This window comes from Pseudomyrmex gracilis, unplaced genomic scaffold (assembly GCF_002006095.1).
Source record: "Pseudomyrmex gracilis isolate BER0280 unplaced genomic scaffold, ASM200609v1 scaffold_56, whole genome shotgun sequence".
In the NCBI taxonomy this organism is placed as follows: domain Eukaryota; kingdom Metazoa; phylum Arthropoda; class Insecta; order Hymenoptera; family Formicidae; genus Pseudomyrmex; species Pseudomyrmex gracilis.
In genome coordinates, this window is record NW_018020640.1 from 451,030 (window position 1) to 472,708 (window position 21,679).

Consider the following 21,679-nt stretch of genomic DNA (forward strand, 5'->3'; position numbering starts at 1 on the left):
AGGTTCAGCATAGACATCTGTGGTCTCCTCACTCCACAGCCATTGGGTTGTCAGGCAAGTGTCCCGCCAATCCCGCACTCAACGCTATCCCCATCCTGTTCGTTTTCCTTCCCTCGTGCGCGGTAAAATTCTTTTCTCAAATCGAACGCGGTACAGATTTCCATTACGCAGTTACGACCGCGTTCCGAAATTCACTGCCGTTCGCTGGAAAATCTATAGTATGTGTCGTACAAACTATATAGATTTTCCGTATCGACGGTAAATAACGGAACACAATCTACCGTCATTTTGTGCGCGATAGCCTTTATTGCCGAATTTTTTTTCGTGTGTTACTGGTTTAATTAAAGCACCGAGTTCTCCAGATGAATATGATCATTGCTGTAACACGTGTTGAGTCGTGGGAGCGTAATCGAATGTTTCGTGTCTAGACTATCGAGGTTCGTGGCGGTCCGCCGGCTGCCATCTTGCACGTCGCTCGTTTGAGAAGCCGGCCGCCCTCGAAAAACTCGCGTTTCACGCGTTGGCGCGGCCTCGGCAGTTTCACGAGCTAGTTTCGGACTCTCGCAACGAATTCAGGAATTCAACATACTTAATCTAAACAAGATACGGACCCGGGATGCTCTAGGTGAGTCCGAAAAAACCGAGCCCACATCTATTCCACGGATCGCGATGGCGTGGTGATTTACTGGAGGGTACATGTGTGTACGTGCCTTGTGCCTTTTGCATGTGCGGGACATTTGCTTCGTTGACCGGCAGTGCACTCATAATCATTTGTCGCGAAAGTCTAAGCACCAAGCCAAGTTTAAGAGAGGGATTCTTTCTTTTGTTTTTTTTTTCCGCGAGATTTTTTTCATGCGCCATCGAACGATTGTACGGTATATCGGTATACGGTATACGTTTTCGAGTTTTACCATTAACGATCCAATCGATATACGAAATTGTCGGGATAGTGCGTTCTATTGTGGTTAATGTAAGGGAATTGTTGGGGATCTGTATTTTCTATATGCGATAACTCCTTATCGCATCTTTCTGTATATTTGTTTGTTTTTTTTCTTTTTTTTTTTTTTTTTTTTTTTTTTCAAATTTCTATAGATCTCGCACTTTATCGCACAATTTCTTGATAATGGTGAGTCATGATTTGATGATTCTAGGACTTTTATAAGGTTCTACATGTGCAAAATTCTTTTCATACTAATATACACTTGCCTACGTATTTCAAACTTGCTGTTTTCTCTGTTTTTCATCATTTCACGCAATAGATGCAAAGATGACATTGCTTCCAAACTCATTTGTATCTCTTTATAAATCACATGTCTTCATATACTTAAATTTTCATATTCTTTAAATTGTACTTATTGCTTTTAGCTTATCATTTATTTTGTTTAATAAAGTTGTATTAAATTGTTTAGGTTTATTACTTTTCTCATATGTACGTAGCTGCGTGTACAGAGGAGATAAAGTCATTAATAGCTATAAGTTTGGAATAAACAATATAGACGGTCAATCAGCTACATTGATCAAGACGCTTAGAACTAGTAATTATTCTGAAAGTATGGCTCTACCTAGTCGAGCCCGTGTATATGCTGATGTAAATTCACATAAGCCGAGAGAATATTGGGATTATGAATCATATGTTGTTGATTGGGGGTAAGTGATATACATTTATATACATTTATATGCACAATAGAATAGTGCATATAGAACATGGTAATGCTTTTTATGTGACAAAGATCAACACAATGGTCAATCAATGCCTTCTTTTTTTCTAGAAATAATATACACACTCGGTAGTAGTAAAGCAGAACATTGATTGGTTACTGTGTGACTCATTTCCTAGCGTTGCCTTGTTCTATATACAGGAATCATTACTTAATTTTACATACATTGTTTTTTATATACATTGTTGGTTCTCTTCTAGGCAACAAGACGATTATCAGTTAGTAAGAAAATTGGGCAGGGGTAAATATAGTGAGGTATTTGAAGCAGTAAATGTAACTAACAATGACAAATGCGTAGTGAAGATACTGAAGGTACACACAAAAATTGTGTCATATTGCATTTGATAAATATCTGATAGAACAACACAGAAGATAATGGTTTTTGCAATGCTAATTCTACATTTTGTCTGTTATAGCCTGTTAAAAAGAAGAAAATAAAAAGGGAAATTAAAATTTTAGAAAATCTTAAAGGAGGAACAAACATCATCACTCTTCAAGCTGTTGTGAAAGATCCTGTTTCAAGAACACCAGCATTGATCTTCGAGCATGTCAACAACACAGACTTCAAGCAGTTATACCAGACCCTAACTGACTATGACATAAGATACTACCTCTACGAGTTATTAAAAGTGCGTGTATTGTTAAGTGCAATGGAACCAAATATCAGTCCGTGGTGAACCTTCGAGATTATTGTTTCGATAGATGTAGGTCTATATACCAGGTTCCAGGAAAAGCTCGAAAGATAATTCAATTTCTACGTTTTATTTTTCTCAGAGATATCGCTTCGTTGTCGCTTAGTTTTGTTTATGCAGCATTTTTGCAGTTTAGTCGACCATGAGTGAAAATAAAACTATTACACACATTTTATCTTGTTTTTGATAAAGTCATATTTTATACAATTTTTTGTTTGCCATTTTTCATAATCTAATTTTTGTAATCTATCATTTTTTATAATTAATTTATAATTTATTACTATAATTGTTACTAATTTTATTTGTTATAAAAATATTATCAGTAATTTAATTTGTATAAGATATTGTATTTCATAGAATAAGATAATATTGAAAATGATATCGAAAATGATACATGTAATAGTTTTTATATCTCGTTTTTTTTTGTTTTTTTTTGTTTTTTTTTTTTGTTTAGAGAAATTTTAAGAAAGAAATATGACTTTATTCTACTAAAACCGAGAAAGTAAGAGAGCGATAAACGTGTGAGGAAGATATTTTCTTTTCATCTTTTCAGATACAATCAACAAATTTCAAAGTGAGCAATATTTTGTATTGTGGATCTGTAAATCTTTTTTGTAAAATTAGGGTAGCAGGTTTGGTGCACCGAAATCGTAGACGCAGATATAGAGATTTTTTTAATATTTTTAATATAATTTTTATTTCTGTGTGCAGGCTTTGGATTATTGTCATAGTATGGGAATTATGCACAGGGATGTGAAGCCGCACAATGTTATGATAGATCATGAAAACCGAAAGTTACGGTTAATTGACTGGGGTTTAGCAGAGTTTTATCATCCTGGTCAAGAGTACAATGTACGAGTAGCCTCCCGCTATTTTAAAGGTCCAGAATTACTTGTAGATTATCAAGTAAGTATATTATTATTAATATGTGGGATAAAAAAGTGAGCGCGGAAAAAGTATAAATCATACATAATTATTTAATATTTCACAGATGTATGACTACTCATTAGATATGTGGTCGTTAGGATGCATGCTGGCGAGCATGATTTTCAGGAAAGAACCGTTTTTTCACGGACACGACAATTATGACCAATTAGTGCGAATAGCGAAAGTGCTTGGTACTGAAGAACTCTTTGAATATCTTGACAAGTATCACATTGAACTCGATCCTCGTTTTAACGACATCCTAGGTCGGCATTCCCGTAAACGCTGGGAACGCTTTGTACATTCGGAAAATCAGCATCTAGTGTCGCCGGAAAGTTTGGATTTTCTTGACAAGCTCTTGCGTTATGACCATTATGAGAGACTAACTGCGCGCGAAGCAATGGAGCATCCTTACTTTTGTAAGCATGTTTATATATTTACGTAGTGGCAGATGTTGAACTAGTTATGATAGTTCGTGTCGTCTCTGGGAAAGATATTGCTGAATCTTAAAAATCCTATTATGTACATAAAGATGTTCATATTCCGTGTATGTAATTTTTTCTTTTTTTTTTTCTTTTTATATTCAACAGTTAGCCTTTAAAACCTTGTGTTGTCTCTTGAAGAATTATTGCAATTATAAAATATCAAAGGTGTACGTGTCCCCCTATCTTTATGTTTATTTTCTTCTATTTTAGATCCTATAGTAAAAGAACAAGGTCGGTTGCAAATGGTGTCATCATCACCTACTCCCATGACAGGCTCAGTGCCTGTAGGTGAGTAGCGGCCCAGGTAATGTGTCATCATCTTAATCTACCTCTATTTCTATAACGATTAACATAGTTGTGTAACTTATTGGACATTACAAATTGTTTTATTGACATTTGTATTTCTTACGTATGTGTTGTACCGTTTTGTTTCAAATGTTACGATCGTCATTTTATATCCCTCGCTGCTATACGGACTTGACCCTTTTGGTGCGAGCAACGAATGTTATTCGTCGTTAGAAAATGCCTCCTTTCGAGCAGACGACGATGTATAAATTCGACGTGAAAAACCGAATGATCGTCGATTGCGGACGCTGTGCACGTAAAGCTCCCGAGTGCTCTTCCGTTTGAAGTACGCCGCACCGAGAGGGTTAAGATTGATGTATCGTTACGAAACAAATATATTCGCCTGTACAAATTTTTGCACTTACAATTAATCTGGAGATGTAATCGCGAATATTGTTTGCATTTTACATTTGACTATAAGTATAACTTGTATTTAAGGAAAAAAGAAACAAACGATGTAAGTTGTAAATATATTATTAAAAATAGAAAATATTGATTATATATACACATATACACTGTTTATTCGCTGTATTCCTCCGCTGACCACATCTCTGTCGTTTTTATCGAATTAGAGTAACAAAGGAGTAGAAAGAGTGTTAAGTCAGTTAATTTGAGATAATAAAAAAAAAAAAAAAAAAAAAAAAATAGAACATATATATATATACATATTAATGTTACGTGTGCACGGGGATATCTCTTGAATAAGATTAATCATTCTATTCTTTGTTTGAAGTGAATTAAAATGTGAAACAGTTAAGCATCGAATATCGATCATGTAGTAGATTGTATTGATATAATAAGAAGTCTCGTGTCAAAGTGATTTTTTTAACTAGGAGATTATTACAGATCGTGGTGTTACAATGAGCAGCGTATCGGTTCATGGGACAAACGGATTGGAAAGCATGGAGGAAATCGGAAGCGGGTGTTTGACCCCTTCGGAAGAACTGCCTCAACTTTTATAAGTTTAGCAATTCTGAACAACCCAACTCTCTCAATCTACTACAGAATATAACAATGCGACCGAAAATATCTCTTAACGTCATATGTTTCATATTCACATTCTTCTTTGCACCAAAATTGTTCTGGTTTGTATAACAAAAAAACAAAACAAAAAAACAAAAAAAAAACGGCTTTATCAATCCCGCCATTAAGACTGAAGTATCTTACTTTGCTGTGTCTTCTTTAAAAAACAAAAAAAAAAAAAACAATCCATACGAAATCCGCAATGTACTTAGAATCCAACAAAAATATAGAATTTTCGACGTAAAATTTGCGTGAGGATACATGCTCCGTCCATATTGGCCGGTGTGCATGCGATATCAAACGTAGCGCGCTGCTTCACTTCCGTTTATAAGATACACAAAATTTGCAATGCGCTCTACCATATATAAATATATATATATATGTATATATACACATATATATATATATACATAATATCTACTATTTTTTCTGATGTTGCTATTATTACCGTGTTTTTGGCAGATCTAATAAGTACGTAAGGAAAAAGATGCAGCTAGATCACACACGAAAACGCGCGCGCGCGCTCGACGGGTGGAAGTTTTAAAGAAAAGAACCACCTTTGTATTCGTATATGGTAACATTTGAGTCTGCGACATACGATGCTGTTTTTTGTGATAGATTGCATGCGAGCACCAGAATCAAATCGTGATTTGAAAATAAAAAAAATTGTCGAGTTATGATGCTTGTATGCGAGTTTTAACACGATAGATAAGCATTGTGCGCCGCAGACTCTGCATAGCATTCGTACACATACACACACACACACACACACACATATACACAACAAACAAACATAATACACAACTACACATACCTTTAGATCATTTGGTTTAGTACTTTTAACATAAAAAAAAAAAAAATGTTCGTTTATATCTGATACTATGATAGTTGAATAAAATGTTTGTTATAGCCAAGTACTCTTTGTGCTCTGTGAATACCTGCTCTACGTATCCAGCAATAGTGTACGTCGTTGTTCAACGTAAATGAAAAAAAAAAAAAAAAGAAAAAAAAGTCGGTAATCCGGAGCGACATATAAGATAAATAGTAATATTTTTTTTACTGTATGATAACGGTCGTTCCTGTTAGAAAACGAAAATAATCAAATATAGGAGCAGGTTGTGTGCGGTAAAAAAATTCATTCTGGTTATCGCAAGCAAAATTCACAAGCACCTCAAACACTTGGCGGAGAAAGCCTACAAACATTAACTGTGAAATATACATTCTAGTTTAAAAACATAGTACGTATATATATATATATGTATATATATACGTGCATATTTGTAAAACTTTGTGCGCTGTCAATCTTATGCCGATGACTCAAACTCATCCGCAAGAATTTTGTTTTCCGCGCTCTATACAATTTTGCTAGTACTTTACTTTCACGCATCGAACACGCAAATCCTTTCTAGAATGTTCTGTAATTACCGTTCTGTAATTACCGTTTGTGACAAGTCGGTGAGATTGTACCGAACCGATAAGTTCTTTATCACTTTGCGAGATTCGCAACATTGAACGAGTTAATTAATAAAAGATACGCGAGTAAGCGTGTGTCCGCAAGCAACGGGACAACCCAGGCATTTCGCGCGTTCGCGGTTGCTACGCGCGCGGCTAATCGATGGGAGAAAAAAATAACAATATATAATAAATATATAATATATAATAAATGGCTAATGATGAATAAACAAAAAGGCATGACTTTCGCATTTTGTAAAATCAAAATAATTGAAATTTCCAGATGTAATAACATGTGTGTTAATAATATCTATTTATTTGTTTACTTAATCTCATAAAGATGGAATCTCATAAAGAATTCCAAAAAAATAGAAATTTAAATTGAAATAATAATGCACTAAGTTTTCTACGTTTTTACATATGGAGAATATTTACATTCTAGTTTTTTTTATATACAAAAAATATATTTTACAATAATATAATTTGTAAAATATCCTTATGTTAGATTTAGAATGAAAATATCCTAAATATTGTAATATTGTAAATATTGATGTACGTAGATTGTATGTAGATTTGTAAATATTCTTTGTATATAAAAAATAGATGTTAGAAAATATCATCAGTGCATTGTCGTCGCTTTTGCAACGATATATGTAACTTCTATTTAAATTGTTTCGTATTTTTTATGGAAGTCTTTGCGTAAGTAAATAAATAAATAATCATTACCATCATCTCAAAACTTGAATTCTTTATTTTAATATAAAAAAAGGACGAAAGTCACGCTTTTGCGTTTAGCCATCGTTAAATAGCAACTGTGAAACACACGAAACGCTGAGCTGTTCCTTGTACTCGGATGCACGCTCATTCACGGATCTTCAGATTAATCAATAATTTATTGTTAATTATCGCAAATCTCGCAAAGACGTGGCAAAGGACTTTTCGATTCAATACAAATCTCTACTTGAGCCACAAGCGGCTATTACCGGACATCCTGTATGTACATATGGATGTGTGTAAGATCGAATCACACATGTTCATTCAATAGATTTTGTATATCAAACAAAATTTGTAAAGAATATATATAGGAATACAATACGCTCCATACTTTCTTGTATAATCTTGTAGTCTATGTTTTTATATAATTTTCCAAAGATTTTGTCTGTTTTTACACATTTTGTGAGTAAAGATGATTATTGGCGTGCGTATATGCCACCCGCGTCTTTTGATAAAAGAAACTGTTGAACATTATTTGATATTTTAAACTAGTGAACGCGTCTAGCGTTCTATATTATAAAGAAATACTCATGTGTGTGCTAAATATTAGAAATTGGAGAAAATTTTTTTATTTCTATGGATGTCCGCTTTCTGACATTTAGCAACAAATGCACAAACTAAGAAGCGCTGATTTGTGGCGTTGTTGAACTGACTAGTGGAAATGATTCTGTGTCTCTCGATGATCCACACAATATGGCAATCGTATATTCAGGTCGTCTAATTTTTGTTTTTAACTGCGATATTAACAAATTTCAATCGAATTATAATTTAAGTTTTGTGCAACAATATAACTACTTTTTATGAAGAGATACACAAAGCAATATATTCGCAATCGGATTTTATATTATTAATCCGTCGCGGACAGATATGGATCCCCCAGACCTACTCAAAAATTGCGCATCGACGTTCCTAACAAAAATTTTAGTTTTTTTTTTTAAACGTTTATATTTTCGAAACTACTAGAGATTTGTTCAGTTTTTTTTTTTTTTTTTTTTTTTTATCGACGCAGAATTGTTCAAACTTTTGACTCAAGAAAATAAAATAAAAAATCTATATTTTGTATTTTTTTGAATCAAAAGTTTGAAAAAATATAGATTTTTTGCGAACATATTCGATTTTGAAGTCGCGTAAAGCCTCACAGACTCAGTCTGTCCAACTAGTCGTCATTTTTGAGGTCTGTCCACGAAAGATTGACATTTTAAGTTCATCTTAAGATGCACGGATCATCTCTCATTGACTATACCATACACACCATCTTGAGATAAACTTAAGACGATTTTTAAATATAAGATCGGACTATAAATACCGGCCATAATATTGATATTTATTATTATGTACAAAATAATAAAAATGTATACGACACGCGTAAGATTCTGCTCCGATAAAAAAAAAATTATGTAAAATACGACTGACTGACTTCTTATAGTGACTCGAGGACTCCAACAAATCCGTCCACATGCCAATCTACAAATGTCTCAAGCATATATACATTTCAGATTTTAACTATCAATAGATAGTTACTTACAGTTTTAGATGGAATTTTTTTCGAACCATTGTGCTATTGCTGATTATTGATAATTTCGATATTGCTGGTGTAAATTGTGCAATATTTTATCGGAGATCTGATATATAGGTTGCGATATTCACTACTGAAACCAATACTGATGCGAACTTTTTTTTTTTAAGGCGAAATTGATCGACTCATAAATCGGTGAAAATAATTTAAATCAATCACGCGGAACTTACTTTTTAACGCATTGCTCGAGGGATTAAATTACTCAGACTTAAATAATTAATTTAGTAATAATTACTAAATTGGATTTAATATAATTATATAAACAATGTTATATTAACACATCATAAAATGCAATATAGCAAACATACGTTGTATGCCAAAGTTGTTTTTTGTTTGACAATTGAAAATTGGAGTAGACGTTAAAATATTAATATTGCGGTGCTTGTTTAGTTCTGTAAATAACCATCAAAACACACTCTAAGACTTTTTTCCTAATGCTTTCTGTGTCAATTCGGTCTTCTTCTGCTGTGCTAATTCTTTTTGTTTCTTTTCCTCTTCTCGGCGCTTCGCCGCTTCCTCCCGTTGCTGCTTTATTATGGCTAAACGCGCTAAATCCGCTCGAGCCTCATCCGTTTTACCAGCGGCATGCAACTTCTGGTAGTTCGCGTAAGCTCTTTGTTTTTCCAATTGTTCCCTAAAAATTGACACGCGCAAGCGTTATCAAGCGATGACAAGAAATCGTGAAAAATACAGTATTAAAAAACAATTACAAAACAAAATAATTTAAAGCTGTGTACATACCGTTCTCTTCTAGATAATTCCGGTTTTGAGGAATCTAACGATTGATTCAACTGAGAAAGTTTCTTAGCTTTTTTTTGTACCCTGTTTGGATTTTCTACTTGGATTAGATTTTCTACACCTTTTGCTTTTCCTCCCTGAGAAAATAACAATAAAAAGTTATTGCACAAAAGTTTTTACTAAATTATATAAAACTCCTTTTCGCACAAATATATATATGTATATATATATATATATATATATATATTTTACCTCAGTTTCCGAATCCTCGTCTGACTCGCTTTCATCACTGTCTGTGTCGTTTAAATTTAACTTTTTAGATTTACTCGATTTGGGTTCTTCGTCATCTTCTTCCTCCTCACTGGAACTGATTTGTCCTTTGTTCTTCTATAAAAAATAAGACACAATTGCAACTGTCAAGTCTGAAGGAATTTAAATTTTAAGCAATAATACACGAGCGTTCCGTCTGATCATCGATACGATATTTATTTAACCATGCGATTGTCTATAAAATAACCTAAAAAATACCGACTCTCCACTGTTGCTTCTTTTCCTCTTGAAGACGTTGTTCTTCCAATTCTTCCGGATTCGTGAAGTGTCGACTTCTGCCCTTGTGATTCACGAATTTTCCTGCGCAATAAACAGAACGACAATTACATCAGACATACATATATCTTTACTGGCAAACAAGAAGAGACGAGTGCACACATAGTGTCATCTTGGCAAGTGAAAGAGAAAAATATATGTAAGATTGTATGCGAAAAGAACAATATCGCTTACCTCGCGGCATTTTGGTACGAGTGCAAGTTGCGTTAATTCAAATTAGAAAGTAAACCCGAATGGACTCCAATTTTTCTCTTTGTTGTTTCCGCCGCAACGAAAAGGAATCTTCCTCTTGCGTGTCTTACGTCAACTCCGACAACGATTTCACGCGGTTTGGTTAGTCGCAACCTCGGGGAGAGAGCGAGAATGGATATTTAAAGCCCGTCCACACGCGTCCACGCACGTCCGTAAAATTCGAAGATTTCATACAAACACCGAGGTCGCATCATTCGAAACGTCATTTTGTTTTCTTCGTGTTCTGAGGGAGGGAACAAAGATAGAACGATCTTTCGAAACACACAACACACACACATTTGTAGCGCCGTTTCAACCGCGGTTGTAAAAAAAGACGTAAACAGCAAATAAAAATTAAACAATCGCGTTTCTAACGAAAAATACGCGTTTGCGCGTATGTACACAGATTAGTTTGATGGAAAATGTTTACATGTGTTATTGTTTTTACGAACTGCGATGTGTCACGACTACTGGCCGTTCGGAGGATCAAACTCTTGAATGATGTATCCGAAACGTTCGCACGAGGTTGAAGTTTAGTTCAGCGTGCGAGAGAAAATTCTTTAACACTTTGACGTGGTGTGTTAAGGTCATATTCCGCTGTGGAATTTATATATATATATATATATATACACGCACATATATGTATATACAGAAAAATTGATAAAAAATTGGTTATTTGGCGGTTACATATATTTTATACCTCAAAAACTCAACGCTTCCTCTGCGAAATTGTTTTCAGAAAGATCGCATATTTTGCAAGACCGGAGAAATGTGCACAGGTGTAAACAGAAGTGTCGAATTACAAACGTAAAAAATTGAAAAAGAAAACGCGATCCTTATCTGAACGTGTTACGATTAACAATTGGATATTGAAGATTTTATAATGTAGAGAAGTATCTGAGATCACATTCTTTTGTACTCACTTGAACTGAATGAGAAAAAAGAGAGTGAAGATAAAAAATTGAAGTTTGCTTAACGTTTTTATCTGTGTAGTGAGAAAAAAAATATGCGAGTGTCGTGGAGCTCATCCAATCCTAATCTAACTTGATAATATTCAACTTGACCCTATTTTAGAATCGCTTTTAGAATCAGTTTTGATAGTTTCGTTTTTGGTTTTTTGTTTTGCATCATCGGAATTGAGAAGCAACAATGGAATCTGTATCTAACAAAGTGGAGTATCGGTCAATTTATTAACTGTTTTTTTTCCTGCGCGATATGTGATTTGTTGTTTAGATTGTATTTTGTTTTATAGGACGAACAAAACAATCAAGAGGATTCCGATTCTTCAGAAATAGATGAAATAGAGCCCAGATTGAAATATGTCAGAATACGCAATGATCTGGAACATATTCTTCAGAATGATGCAGCTAGTTGTATCGCTGTACATCCAAAGGTAAGAATTTACATAATAAGAAAATTTCATTTTAGAAGTCGAACATTTTATTTTTTATTATTTTTGAAAAATTGTTATAAATATTCTAATACTATCGATGTAATATTCTATTTTTATATATATATGTTTATTTTTTTCAATTTAATTCTTTCTAGTTCCTCTGTCTGGGATCACACTGGGGAATGATTCATCTTTTGGATCATCAAGGAAACAATGTGAAATCTAAAACACTGCAAGCACACACAGTGGCGGTAAATCAGATTTCCATAGACCAAAATGGAGACTTTATTGCTTCTTGCAGTGATGATGGAAAAGTTTTTATTTATGGATTATACAGCACAGAGAATAATCATAACATGAGCATGGGTAGACTAGTCAAGAGTATAGCAATTGATCCGAATTATTATAAGAACGGCAGCGGCAGAAGGTTTATCACAGGTAATTTATTGGAATAATTATGGATACAAGGTTTTAGCTAAGAATTATAAACTATAATTTCTCAAAAAAATTTATACTCTTAACAAACAAATTTATAGGCGATGACAAACTCGTGCTTTATGAGAAAACTTTTCTGGCCAGAATGAAGCCAACGATACTTTGTGAAGCCGAAGGTGGTGTTAGATCTGTTGCATGGTGCGGTCGTTTTGTGGCATGGGCATCCGATACAGGCGTGAGAGTTTATGATCTTGACGCCAAGTGTTCATTAGGACTCATTAAATGGTCCCGTACAGCAGAGTAAGCGTAATAGAAAAATTAACATTAATGCTGATACGTTGCGAAGTGTGTCGAGAAAGTTTTAACGCCGAATAAATAGTAAATAGAAGAAAACTTGTAGAAATTTTTTTGTTAGTTATCTTATCTAAACTTTTTGTTATCTTATTTTATCTTTCTTCAAAGCAATTGCTGTATCAGAATATATTCGAGTTCTAATCTAATTTCCGTAAAAGCAAAACTATTACTTGATTTTACACACATATATATATGTATATATTATATACTTTTGTAAATTATCTCAGCGCATCGCCAGAGCACTACAGGTGCAATTTGCAGTGGTCGAATGATAAGACATTGCTGATCGGATGGGTGGACATTGTGCGCGTTTGTCACATCAGGAAACGCACCATGCAAGAGATGATCAATCGGGATTTACCTGAATTTGTAGTGGATCCAGGTAATCAGTAAAGTATATATATATATATTCTTAAACATATTTCTATATAAGCAAAAATTAAACAATCGATGTATATAAACTTGGATCGTAATACAGGATATTTTTTTAAGTATGAGAATTATTTTTAAAACATTTATTTGTTTTTTCCAGTGTCAACGTTCCAAGTAGATTTTTATATATCCGGTATAGGACCGCTAGGAAATCAGCTGGTATTGCTGGGTTGTTTAAAGGAACCGGACGAAGATGGAAAGAATCAACGTCCAACCTTGCACGTGGTTGAACCAAAGTATCAAGATTTCTCAGTGGTGTGTGCGAATTCGCTTACTCTACGCGGCTACAAAGAATACAGCTGCAACGATTATCACTTAGATTGTTTGAAGGAAGAAAATAGGTACATCATAGTGACATTGATTTAATTCTTTTTTTTTTTTTTTGTATACTGTATGTTAAACTAATGTTTATTTACTTTTTGTGCTAAAATTTGTATAGGTTTTTTATCGTAAGTCCGAAAGACATCGTAGTAGCTAGTTTGTATGACACAGACGATAGAATAGAGTGGTTGTTGAATCATGGCAAGTTCGAGCAAGCCTTAGAAGCGGTAACGACGAACAACGGCAAGGATTGTAAGAGGCACACTGTATTAGACGTCGGGCGTATTTATCTGGATCATTTATTGGCGTGCGAAAAGTACGACGAGGCTGGAAAACTGTGCCTCAAAGTTTTAGGACGGAACAAAAAATTGTGGGAAGAAGAGGTGAGAGATAACGAGGCATATTATAATATATTTGTGAGCAACTCTATTGGCAGTTTTATCCAAGTTACATCTCTTCATATCTGTTGATTTTTTATCTATCGCTATATAGAAAATTTATTATTACGTAATATATCACGTAAAATTATTTCGTATTGCTACACGTTATTTTTTCTTGGCGAGACAGGTTTATAAATTCGCCAGGGTACATCAGCTGCGCTCAATCTCGTCCTACTTGCCTCGAGGTGATGTCACTCTCGATCCGCTCATCTACGAGATGGTTTTGTATGAATATCTGAAGATGGATCCCGACGGTTTCCTGCAACTAGTCAAAGAGTGGTCCCCGAGTTTATATACGGTCGCGGCCGTTGTCAATGGCGTACTGGAACATCTATTGGTCCACAGTCAACGGCAAAATGTATTATTGGAAGCCTTAGCTATTTTATACATTCACGACGGCAAGTACGATAAAGCGCTCGCCATGTACTTGAAGCTGCGGCACAAAGATGTCTTCCAATTAATCCAGAAGTACCAGTTGTACAATTCGGTGTACGACATGATCGAGGGTCTGATGGATCTCGACACGGAGCGTGCCATAGAGTTTTTTCTGGAAAAGGACAGAGTGCCGTCTGATGTTGTTGTACAAAAGCTGCAGCATAATCATCGTTATTTATATTTGGTAAAGATTTATGAAAGATTATGCTTTCATATCGCAGTCTGATCGCGTGTGTGTTGTATCTTCGCTTTTATCAAGTTCTCTTGCCAAAAACATAAATCGTGTCAAAAGTGTTTTCACTCCGTATAAAGATTCAATTATATAATTCAATTTGTTAGTATTTAGATGCCTTAGACAAGAAGGACATGAAGGACTCGAAAGGCAAATATCACGGGTTGCTGGTGCGATTGTACGCCGATTATTCGAGAGATAAGTTACTGCCTCTTCTACGCCGCTCGGATAATTATCCGATACAACAAGCTTTGGATATATGTAGTCAACGCAGATTTTATCCGGAAATGGTGTACTTGCTAGGCAGAATTGGAAATACGTCAGAGGCTCTGGCGCTTATGACGAGAGAACTCAACGATATGGAGAGCGCGATCGCATTTTGTCAAGAACATGACGATGAGGAATTGTGGAACGATCTAATCAATTATTCACTTGATAAGCCCAGTACGAATCATAACATAAATTCGTATGATAATAATTTTTATTTAAACTGTGCACCAATCAAATGTCGTTTGTGTTACATAAGAAATAATCTTTTGCTCGTTTTAGAGGCTATCACATTTCTTCTCCAAAAGATCGGCACTTACGTCGATCCCCGGCTCATGGTACAAAAGATAGACCCTACCTTGGTGATCATAGGATTAAAGAAAGCGTTGGTCAAGATGATGTGCGACTACAATCTGCAAGTGTCCGTGCAGGAAGGTTGCAAAAAAATACTATCCAACGATTACTTCAATCTTCACGAACGACTTGTTCGTTGTCATCAGAAAGGCATATTTGTCGACGGTAATATATGCGAGATTTCGTATAATCTCTGGTTTTTTTAATTAAGTAAAAAGTATATCCATGCATTTTTATAGAAATAATAAAATTTATAACTTTCGAGTAAATATATATATATATATATAATTGTTATATATAAAAGAAACAAGATTATCATCAGCAAACTTCGGTTTTACTAGATGACCAAATGTGCGGAGCTTGCCATAGGAAGATTATTGTAAGAGGTATTTATAAAATATATAATTATGTAATTTTACTTGTATTTTACATACTTTATTATATTTATTTGGTTTTTCAGAACCACGAAATATGGTTGTATTTTATTGCAAGCACTGTTTTCACGAAGATTGTCTATCCGACTTTGAATTAGTCGTATGTGTCAAGTTGTTTCTTGATATTTATAATTGTTCTATAAATTGTTCTATTGTCATCGTATTCGTTATTTTTTTTTTTTTAGGAGAATTGTGTGATATGCAACTCGCAGAAACAAATTACACATGGAAGGAAGTGATGAAATTTGGATTTAAATCGAATGACGTGCAATATCCAAGACACACTCGAGGTATCATGTTTCACTGTGACTGAAATTTCGTTTGCGGTGCGATAAATAAATAAATAAATTTTTATATATAATAATAAATAGAGAGAAAGAGAGAAAGAAAAAGAGAGATGAAAAAGAGAAAGAAAAAAAAGAGAGAGCGAGAAAGATTAAAAACCTCAAAGAATCCTTCATATCCTTGAAAAAAAAACAATAACTAGGATAGGAAATAATATAAGATTTTAAATATACCCCTAAATATACATATAAATGTCAGACAACATTCACGAATTTCAGCGTTTTTTATTTAAACAAATTTGTATTAGTTTTATTTTGCTGTTAATTTGATTTTTACACAAGTGCAACGAATCGTATAAATTATATTTCTGTATTTATATTAGATGTAGTTTGCAAAACACAATTTTGCATTTTTATTATCATTTTTATCAATTCTCACAAAGTTGTTTGTTGTCCCTTCGATAGTGGTCATGTTACTGACATCAGAACGCTTCGGGGCGATTGGTAGTATCTTTTGATCTTGGTTCACTGACGAATCCTTTAAAGTACTGTATTGTGAACTCGATGACGTCATCAGGCTTCACTGATTAAACATCGACAATAAAAGTCAAACTATCCTATTTCGACAGCTAATATGATTAACTCATTAATTGAGTTTTTACCGACAAGAAGGGTCATGACATAATCTGCAATCAGCTGTTTTATTTCAGGATGGTCCGTCAAATAATCCGTGTACTGAGCTAAGTTAAAAAATTGTTACAAGAGCATCTTGCTAATTAGTAACATTTATACAAGACGTGGTAACTTATATATATAAATTAAACATTTTATAAAAATTATTAAACCTTCTCCTACATTTTTCAAATACTCAACGACACGACGGTTTTGTGTGTATTGTTTTTTTTATGAACAATATTTATTAACTATAAAGATTATAATTGCTAGTTTATATAAAATTAGATCGACAAATTTACCAGTGCATAGTGTAGGAATGCATTTGAGAGAAATGAATGATTCATCAAACAGATTTGACGCCATATTGATAAATTTCACGCGCAAACGTGTGTAATTCTTTTCTTAAATTCCAGCTGGGTGGAGGGGAGGATTAAAAGTGTTTTTTTTAGGTTCCTATGGCAAAATCGTCATTTAAAAAAAACTCGAATCTTCAACAATTGACTATATTAATCTCGTAGTCATTGGCATGTGAGTCGTCGACATGAAAAACTCAACTACTTTGAAAAAAAAACTCGTCTTACGCGCGCACACATGCGAGTTGCCTAGGACGTCGGGTAGCACTTTGCAGAAATTGCATCCGAATGCGGCGTTTTACATCCGCTGGAAGCGAAATCTTCAGAAACTCGTTCTGGTCTCACCCCGACATCCTTTGACGCCGGTGATTTTGCGCAGCCAAGCGGCTGTCACTTTCGAAAGGAAGAGACACTCGAGATCGTCCAATCGATGGATAATTCATCCCTGCAGTATGTTGAGGTATGAAAATTTAATTGAGGGAAATGTGTCGAGATATTGCGTGTACACAAATATACATTGTACACATAGAAAAAATTGTTCTCACAGATTTTACTGGGACGTGATAATGACCGTCACATTTCTGTATATTTTTGTGACGGTTCCATATATTGTGTGTTTCCATAGAATTGGACTGAGTTGTTACGTTCAGCACTGGAACATTGTTTACCCAGCTTTTGTCTTTTGTATCATCGATATATTTTTAAATTTCGTCACCGGATTCGTGAGTTCGGACAGACGCGAGGTCTTTCTTGACAGTGTGTTGGTGATGCGGTATAAATTTATTTCCAAATGACTTTTATTACGTCAAGCGAAAACACCGCCTATACATTTTTTTTTATATTTACACAGACATTATGCAAAAGGATATTTCTTCGTCGATCTCATCACTTCGATACCGTACACGTGGTTCTATTCGGGACGTATTTTGCAGCCCGGTCCGGATACGAATTACGCGATTCTTATCCTCGAATTTCTGCCAATTTTGAAAATAATTCGCATGCCTACAGTACGATACAACATTCGGCAAATTAATGCGGTAATTAATCATTACGTCACAGATGTCTTTATATAGATATATTTTGTTAATGCGGATCTTCATTTTTAAATAGATGTTCGGAGTCATTCAAGCTCGAGAGACGACGATATGGCTATTCATTTTAACGCTATTGATCTTTCACTGGAGCAGCTGTATAAGTTACGTTTTCCCGTTTATGGTCAGACATGTGGAAAAACAATCGATGATCGTACGTTCGTTTGGATTTTCACTATAACGTGCACTTCTCTTGTTTCGTGCAACATACGATAATTTCAGGATTTTCATTACTATGCGACACAATTGGAAGACGTTTCCGATTGGAAAATTTACGTGACATTCGTACATGTCGGAGTGAGCAATTTGATCGGATCCACTTTTACGGAATTTGAACACTTCGGACTTTTGGACAAAATTATACGATGTATACTTTTGTTCATAGGAAAGGGCTGTGCGATTTATTTGATCGGTATATTTCTCACAATTATAATCTATTTTATTTCTTCAGTTTTTCTTTAATAAGATAAAATGTATTAATTTGTATTTTTCTCGACGTTCTTATACGTAACAGTTACAATCTTGGATCTTTTGGAATCGCCGACCAAACTAGAGCTGAAACATCAGCAAATTATGCGTCAAGTAAATGAATATATTTGTCAGAAAAAACTTCCACGATATCTGCGAGACAAACTGATTTTTTACTACGAGTGTCGCCATCAGGGCAATTTTTTCCGGGAAAAACTGATCACCGACACTCTTTCCAGTTAGTTAAATATATAGAAAGTTTTAAATGTGACGAAAAACGTTTAAAAAAGTATTACATATCTTCTAAGTGTGCGCGCGTTGAAGAATTTTATAGAATCATACTTTTTTGTGTTTTTTTTTTTTCTAGGATACTTAAATCAAGAAATTCTACTACGCAGTCATGATTTGTTCGATGCAGATATCTTCCGAAGTCTAGCCTCTAGCGTTCTTGCCGATTTAATAAGTAAATATTTTTTTGTGTCATGTTAATAGCAACACACAGCAACGATAATAATAAAAACAACAACAATAACAATAGTGGTCAGTAGCTTTTGGCATAATTTTCGGTTATTGTCGATTTTAACACAATCAGAGAATTTAAATTTTTTTCACCAATAGAACACACAATCCTATCGTAGGATCATCTTATGATGTTCTTATCGTAGGCAAATTGAAATCGGTGATATATCTCGAGGAAGATGTTATTTACAAATTCGGCACCGAGGGTGACTGCATGTACTTCATAGCCAGCGGAAGTGTAGCGCTGATTACGTGGTCGGGAAAAGAAGTAAGTGAACGAAGACAATTTGTGTACGCAGAACAAATAGAGTAGCGCGTGTGATTTTCTTGTCCAGAACAAGACGAGATCAGATACTTTTGCTTCAAATAACACACAAATTCCAATTTAATAGACTAGATCCGTTTTTTTTTTCAGATATGTCACTTAGACGACGGTGATCATTTCGGCGAAGTAAGTCTGGTCTGTCCCGATCAGCACAGAACGGAATCAGCCATCGCTGTGGAAGTGTGCGAGTTGCTCCGTCTGGATCGTCGCGACTTCCGATGGCTATTTCCTGTTGGTTCGGAATTTTACAAGATCTTGGAACGTGTTGCGCAGGAGTATCTGCAACGGATCAAGAAACTAAACGATCAACCGTTCAACGCGCGAGAAACGACCTAAATAGTTGCGTTCGTGTTCTCGCGAATTAGTGCGATCGTCCTTGCGCGCTATGAGTGTAATTAAACAATATTAGAGGCACAAATTACATTGCGCGAAGCGAGAAGCGCAAGAGAGAACGGCCGTATATTTGTGTGACCCGGCATTCCTGCACGTCCCTTAAAAGATACTAATAAGCGATGGTGTGTATAAACGGTATCCGATATACCGCTACATGCAGAGCAACGATTTTGCACCGTAATAATTTTAATGAGCTATCGCGCTGTAGTTGTTTGCCTAATTGCCAAACAATTTTTAAACAATTGAATTACTTTAAGTTTTTTTAATCGGTCGAATTTATTCCAATTTTAACGCGCATTAATATTTGCGACTTTAAAAACAGTTTTGTTTCTTCTAATACAAAGTTTTCGTCAAAAATTACAATCCGGAATAGAAAACTACGGTCGTCGTGCACAAATAAATTTTCTTTTCGGATCGGCGATCGAAAGCAGAGATAAGAGATAACATAGAGTGTGGATGTAACTGACATTGTCGGAGTAGTGCAATTCGAAGCAGTCCGAACGTAAATATGTGACCGATATACAAGCGCGAAGAGAGGCGCACCGCTTATCTATTTCTCCCACTGACCTACTAAAATCGCCATGTGCCCGGTACGATTCTCGAAATAACATCGTCGTTGAGAAGAGAGAAACCGGCCACTCTGTTTGATTCTACAGCAACGGAAAAACGACAACAACGGGGGAAAAAAAAGAGGCACGAACGAACTCGATAAAAGGATAGTCGTGTCGGCGAAGAATGAAAAACGAGCACCGGAGATCACGATTGATCCAAGTTAAATGGACTCGAATGAGGCGAGTGCTGACTTTTATCGCCCTTAATATATGTTACGACATATATACGTTCGCTCGCTTTGTTACGTATCCGCACATCATCGCGGAAAAATCCGTGGCGTCGTTCCGATATTTTAAAAATGGTCGTCAATTTTCTGTTTCAGTTGTTTACACGCGATTCTCTCTCAAAGAGCTTCTGACAAAAATCTCTCGCTCCAGTTATATATAATATTTCGATCGAAAATTGTATCCCGTTTGCAAACCGCCACGTTCGAATTGCGATTTCGAACGACGATTGCTACACACGATTGATGCATGAGTTTCCTGTATGAATTACGCTTGCATAATTTTTTTCTGTAATATAATGTTGACATTAGCGACGTCTTCTTCTGTTGTGCCTGCGCACACATGCGTCTTTTAATCGTATCAAGATGCGTTGCATTTACGCGTGCCTGATTCACACTCGGAAAGAGGCGGGAGAAACGTTTATTGCGCAAAAGACTCCTGTTGTTTCATGCCGCGGAAACATTGCCGCGTGTTGATGCAACATTCAAAAATACCCACGATATAAGGAACGGTAAACGATCGCGTGTGCATCAACGTGCAAGCGCGATGCGTGCAGACGAGGCTTGCGTAGCTGCAGAGGCAAACACAGTTATGTAACTATCATATTATCGCAATATAATTAGACCGTGACCGATAATATAAGAGGAATATTTTATCGAACCGAAATAATTTTTTACTTCGAGTGATAAAACGAAGTCACCGTTTAACACAGTGATTTCAATACTCAAATATTATTTATTTTGTGCTCATTGGAGTCTCGGAAACTTCATACTCTTCAAGAACAGACCGAGACTAGGCTTCGATCAACCGAATCCCAGTAAATCGGATTTTATACACCCGAGTCAACAAAAGTTAATTTCAGAAAAAACTGCCTATACACAGTATAGTAGAAAGTAACGTACTCTTGCAATATTGATATAACAGCGGTTAGCACTTATTACAAGCGTTATTTCTGTTATATATTTCTGTGTTTGCTAGGTGGTAGGGATGGTACAACGTTGCTCCACGAGACTCAAGGCAAAATATTAACACGGATACGTTGATCTCAAGGTTTTCCCGAATTTCTCGAAGCAG

The 21,679-nt window shown here is 35.2% G+C and overlaps 5 protein-coding genes across 11 annotated transcripts; 3 read left to right on the forward strand and 2 right to left on the reverse strand.

Annotated features, from left to right (window-relative positions):
- Window positions 1-255: 255 nt before the first annotated feature.
- On the forward strand, window positions 256-5,374 carry LOC109853889 (casein kinase II subunit alpha). Of its 4 annotated transcripts, none has more exons than XM_020426442.1 (8): window positions 256-625; window positions 1,410-1,647; window positions 1,919-2,030; window positions 2,135-2,347; window positions 3,122-3,316; window positions 3,402-3,753; window positions 4,030-4,107; window positions 5,011-5,374. In XM_020426442.1, exons 2-8 carry the CDS (start codon window positions 1,553-1,555, stop codon window positions 5,124-5,126), a joined length of 1,161 nt encoding a protein of 386 aa, XP_020282031.1. In that variant the 5' UTR covers window positions 256-625; window positions 1,410-1,552; the 3' UTR covers window positions 5,127-5,374. The 4 variants fall into 4 exon arrangements, with proteins under 4 accessions (XP_020282031.1, XP_020282028.1, XP_020282030.1 ...); XM_020426439.1 differs by having other exon boundaries at window positions 261-625; window positions 4,030-4,123; XM_020426441.1 differs by lacking the exon at window positions 256-625 and adding an exon at window positions 633-702 and having other exon boundaries at window positions 4,030-4,123.
- Window positions 5,375-9,197: 3,823 nt separating this feature from the next.
- Window positions 9,198-10,685, reverse strand: LOC109853881 (28 kDa heat- and acid-stable phosphoprotein-like). Its single transcript, XM_020426423.1, has 5 exons — window positions 10,508-10,685; window positions 10,260-10,357; window positions 9,980-10,114; window positions 9,731-9,864; window positions 9,198-9,623 (listed from the first exon to the last, which is right to left on the reverse strand). The coding sequence occupies exons 1-5, from the start codon at window positions 10,515-10,517 to the stop codon at window positions 9,407-9,409; spliced, it is 594 nt and encodes a 197-aa protein (XP_020282012.1). The 5' UTR covers window positions 10,518-10,685; the 3' UTR covers window positions 9,198-9,406.
- A 202-nt stretch (window positions 10,686-10,887) lies between these two features.
- Window positions 10,888-16,224, forward strand: LOC109853880 (vacuolar protein sorting-associated protein 41 homolog). 2 transcript variants are annotated; one of them, XM_020426422.1, is made up of 13 exons: window positions 10,888-11,734; window positions 11,817-11,957; window positions 12,113-12,395; window positions 12,494-12,692; window positions 12,974-13,128; window positions 13,279-13,519; window positions 13,618-13,882; window positions 14,067-14,558; window positions 14,714-15,050; window positions 15,156-15,392; window positions 15,569-15,606; window positions 15,688-15,761; window positions 15,847-16,224. In XM_020426422.1, the coding sequence occupies exons 1-12, from the start codon at window positions 11,714-11,716 to the stop codon at window positions 15,757-15,759; spliced, it is 2,481 nt and encodes an 826-aa protein (XP_020282011.1). In that variant the 5' UTR covers window positions 10,888-11,713; the 3' UTR covers window positions 15,760-15,761; window positions 15,847-16,224. The 2 variants fall into 2 exon arrangements, with proteins under 2 accessions (XP_020282011.1, XP_020282009.1); XM_020426420.1 differs by having other exon boundaries at window positions 15,569-15,613; window positions 15,847-16,223.
- Window positions 16,225-16,405: 181 nt separating this feature from the next.
- Window positions 16,406-17,002, reverse strand: LOC109853859 (ciliogenesis-associated TTC17-interacting protein-like). The gene is made up of 3 exons (XM_020426392.1): window positions 16,920-17,002; window positions 16,608-16,685; window positions 16,406-16,528 (listed from the first exon to the last, which is right to left on the reverse strand). The coding sequence occupies exons 1-3, from the start codon at window positions 16,981-16,983 to the stop codon at window positions 16,428-16,430; spliced, it is 243 nt and encodes an 80-aa protein (XP_020281981.1). The 5' UTR covers window positions 16,984-17,002; the 3' UTR covers window positions 16,406-16,427.
- A 150-nt stretch (window positions 17,003-17,152) lies between these two features.
- Window positions 17,153-20,560, forward strand: LOC109853857 (potassium/sodium hyperpolarization-activated cyclic nucleotide-gated channel 1-like). 3 transcript variants are annotated; one of them, XM_020426387.1, is made up of 9 exons: window positions 17,153-17,433; window positions 17,521-17,745; window positions 17,824-18,010; window positions 18,084-18,218; window positions 18,287-18,476; window positions 18,579-18,770; window positions 18,900-18,995; window positions 19,198-19,319; window positions 19,467-20,560. In XM_020426387.1, exons 1-9 carry the CDS (start codon window positions 17,162-17,164, stop codon window positions 19,710-19,712), a joined length of 1,665 nt encoding a protein of 554 aa, XP_020281976.1. In that variant the 5' UTR covers window positions 17,153-17,161; the 3' UTR covers window positions 19,713-20,560. The 3 variants fall into 3 exon arrangements, with proteins under 3 accessions (XP_020281976.1, XP_020281977.1, XP_020281978.1); XM_020426388.1 differs by having other exon boundaries at window positions 17,599-17,745; XM_020426389.1 differs by lacking the exon at window positions 18,900-18,995.
- Window positions 20,561-21,679: the final 1,119 nt, after the last annotated feature.

What these genes read in the sequence shown, in the direction of transcription:
- LOC109853857 (XM_020426387.1), top strand. Translation starts at nt 17,162, where the DNA reads ATGAAAAACTCAACTACTTTGAAAAAAAAACTCGTCTTACGCGCGCAC. An exon ending in GACAGTGTGTTGGTGATGCG is followed by an intron (nt 17,746 to 17,823) that starts GTATAAATTTAT and finishes ATATTTACACAG; the next exon opens with ACATTATGCAAAAGGATATT. An exon ending in CTGTGCGATTTATTTGATCG is followed by an intron (nt 18,477 to 18,578) that starts GTATATTTCTCA and finishes TATACGTAACAG; the next exon opens with TTACAATCTTGGATCTTTTG.
- LOC109853889 (XM_020426442.1), top strand. Translation starts at nt 1,553, where the DNA reads ATGGCTCTACCTAGTCGAGCCCGTGTATATGCTGATGTAAATTCACAT. An exon ending in TCATATGTTGTTGATTGGGG is followed by an intron (nt 1,648 to 1,918) that starts GTAAGTGATATA and finishes GTTCTCTTCTAG; the next exon opens with GCAACAAGACGATTATCAGT. An exon ending in ACCTCTACGAGTTATTAAAA is followed by an intron (nt 2,348 to 3,121) that starts GTGCGTGTATTG and finishes TTCTGTGTGCAG; the next exon opens with GCTTTGGATTATTGTCATAG.
- LOC109853881 (XM_020426423.1), bottom strand. An exon ending in AAAAGAAGCAACAGTGGAGA is followed by an intron (nt 10,115 to 10,259) that starts GTCGGTATTTTT and finishes TATTTTTTATAG; the next exon opens with AAGAACAAAGGACAAATCAG. An exon ending in GAATTATCTAGAAGAGAACG is followed by an intron (nt 9,624 to 9,730) that starts GTATGTACACAG and finishes GTCAATTTTTAG; the next exon opens with GGAACAATTGGAAAAACAAA.
- LOC109853880 (XM_020426420.1), top strand. Translation starts at nt 11,714, where the DNA reads ATGGAATCTGTATCTAACAAA. An exon ending in CGGCAGAAGGTTTATCACAG is followed by an intron (nt 12,396 to 12,493) that starts GTAATTTATTGG and finishes ACAAATTTATAG; the next exon opens with GCGATGACAAACTCGTGCTT. An exon ending in TTATTCACTTGATAAGCCCA is followed by an intron (nt 15,051 to 15,155) that starts GTACGAATCATA and finishes TGCTCGTTTTAG; the next exon opens with AGGCTATCACATTTCTTCTC.
- LOC109853859 (XM_020426392.1), bottom strand. Translation starts at nt 16,983, where the DNA reads ATGGCGTCAAATCTGTTTGATGAATCATTCATTTCTCTCAAATGCATT. An exon ending in CATTCCTACACTATGCACTG is followed by an intron (nt 16,686 to 16,919) that starts GTAAATTTGTCG and finishes TTTTTAACTTAG; the next exon opens with CTCAGTACACGGATTATTTG. An exon ending in TGTCATGACCCTTCTTGTCG is followed by an intron (nt 16,529 to 16,607) that starts GTAAAAACTCAA and finishes ATGTTTAATCAG; the next exon opens with TGAAGCCTGATGACGTCATC.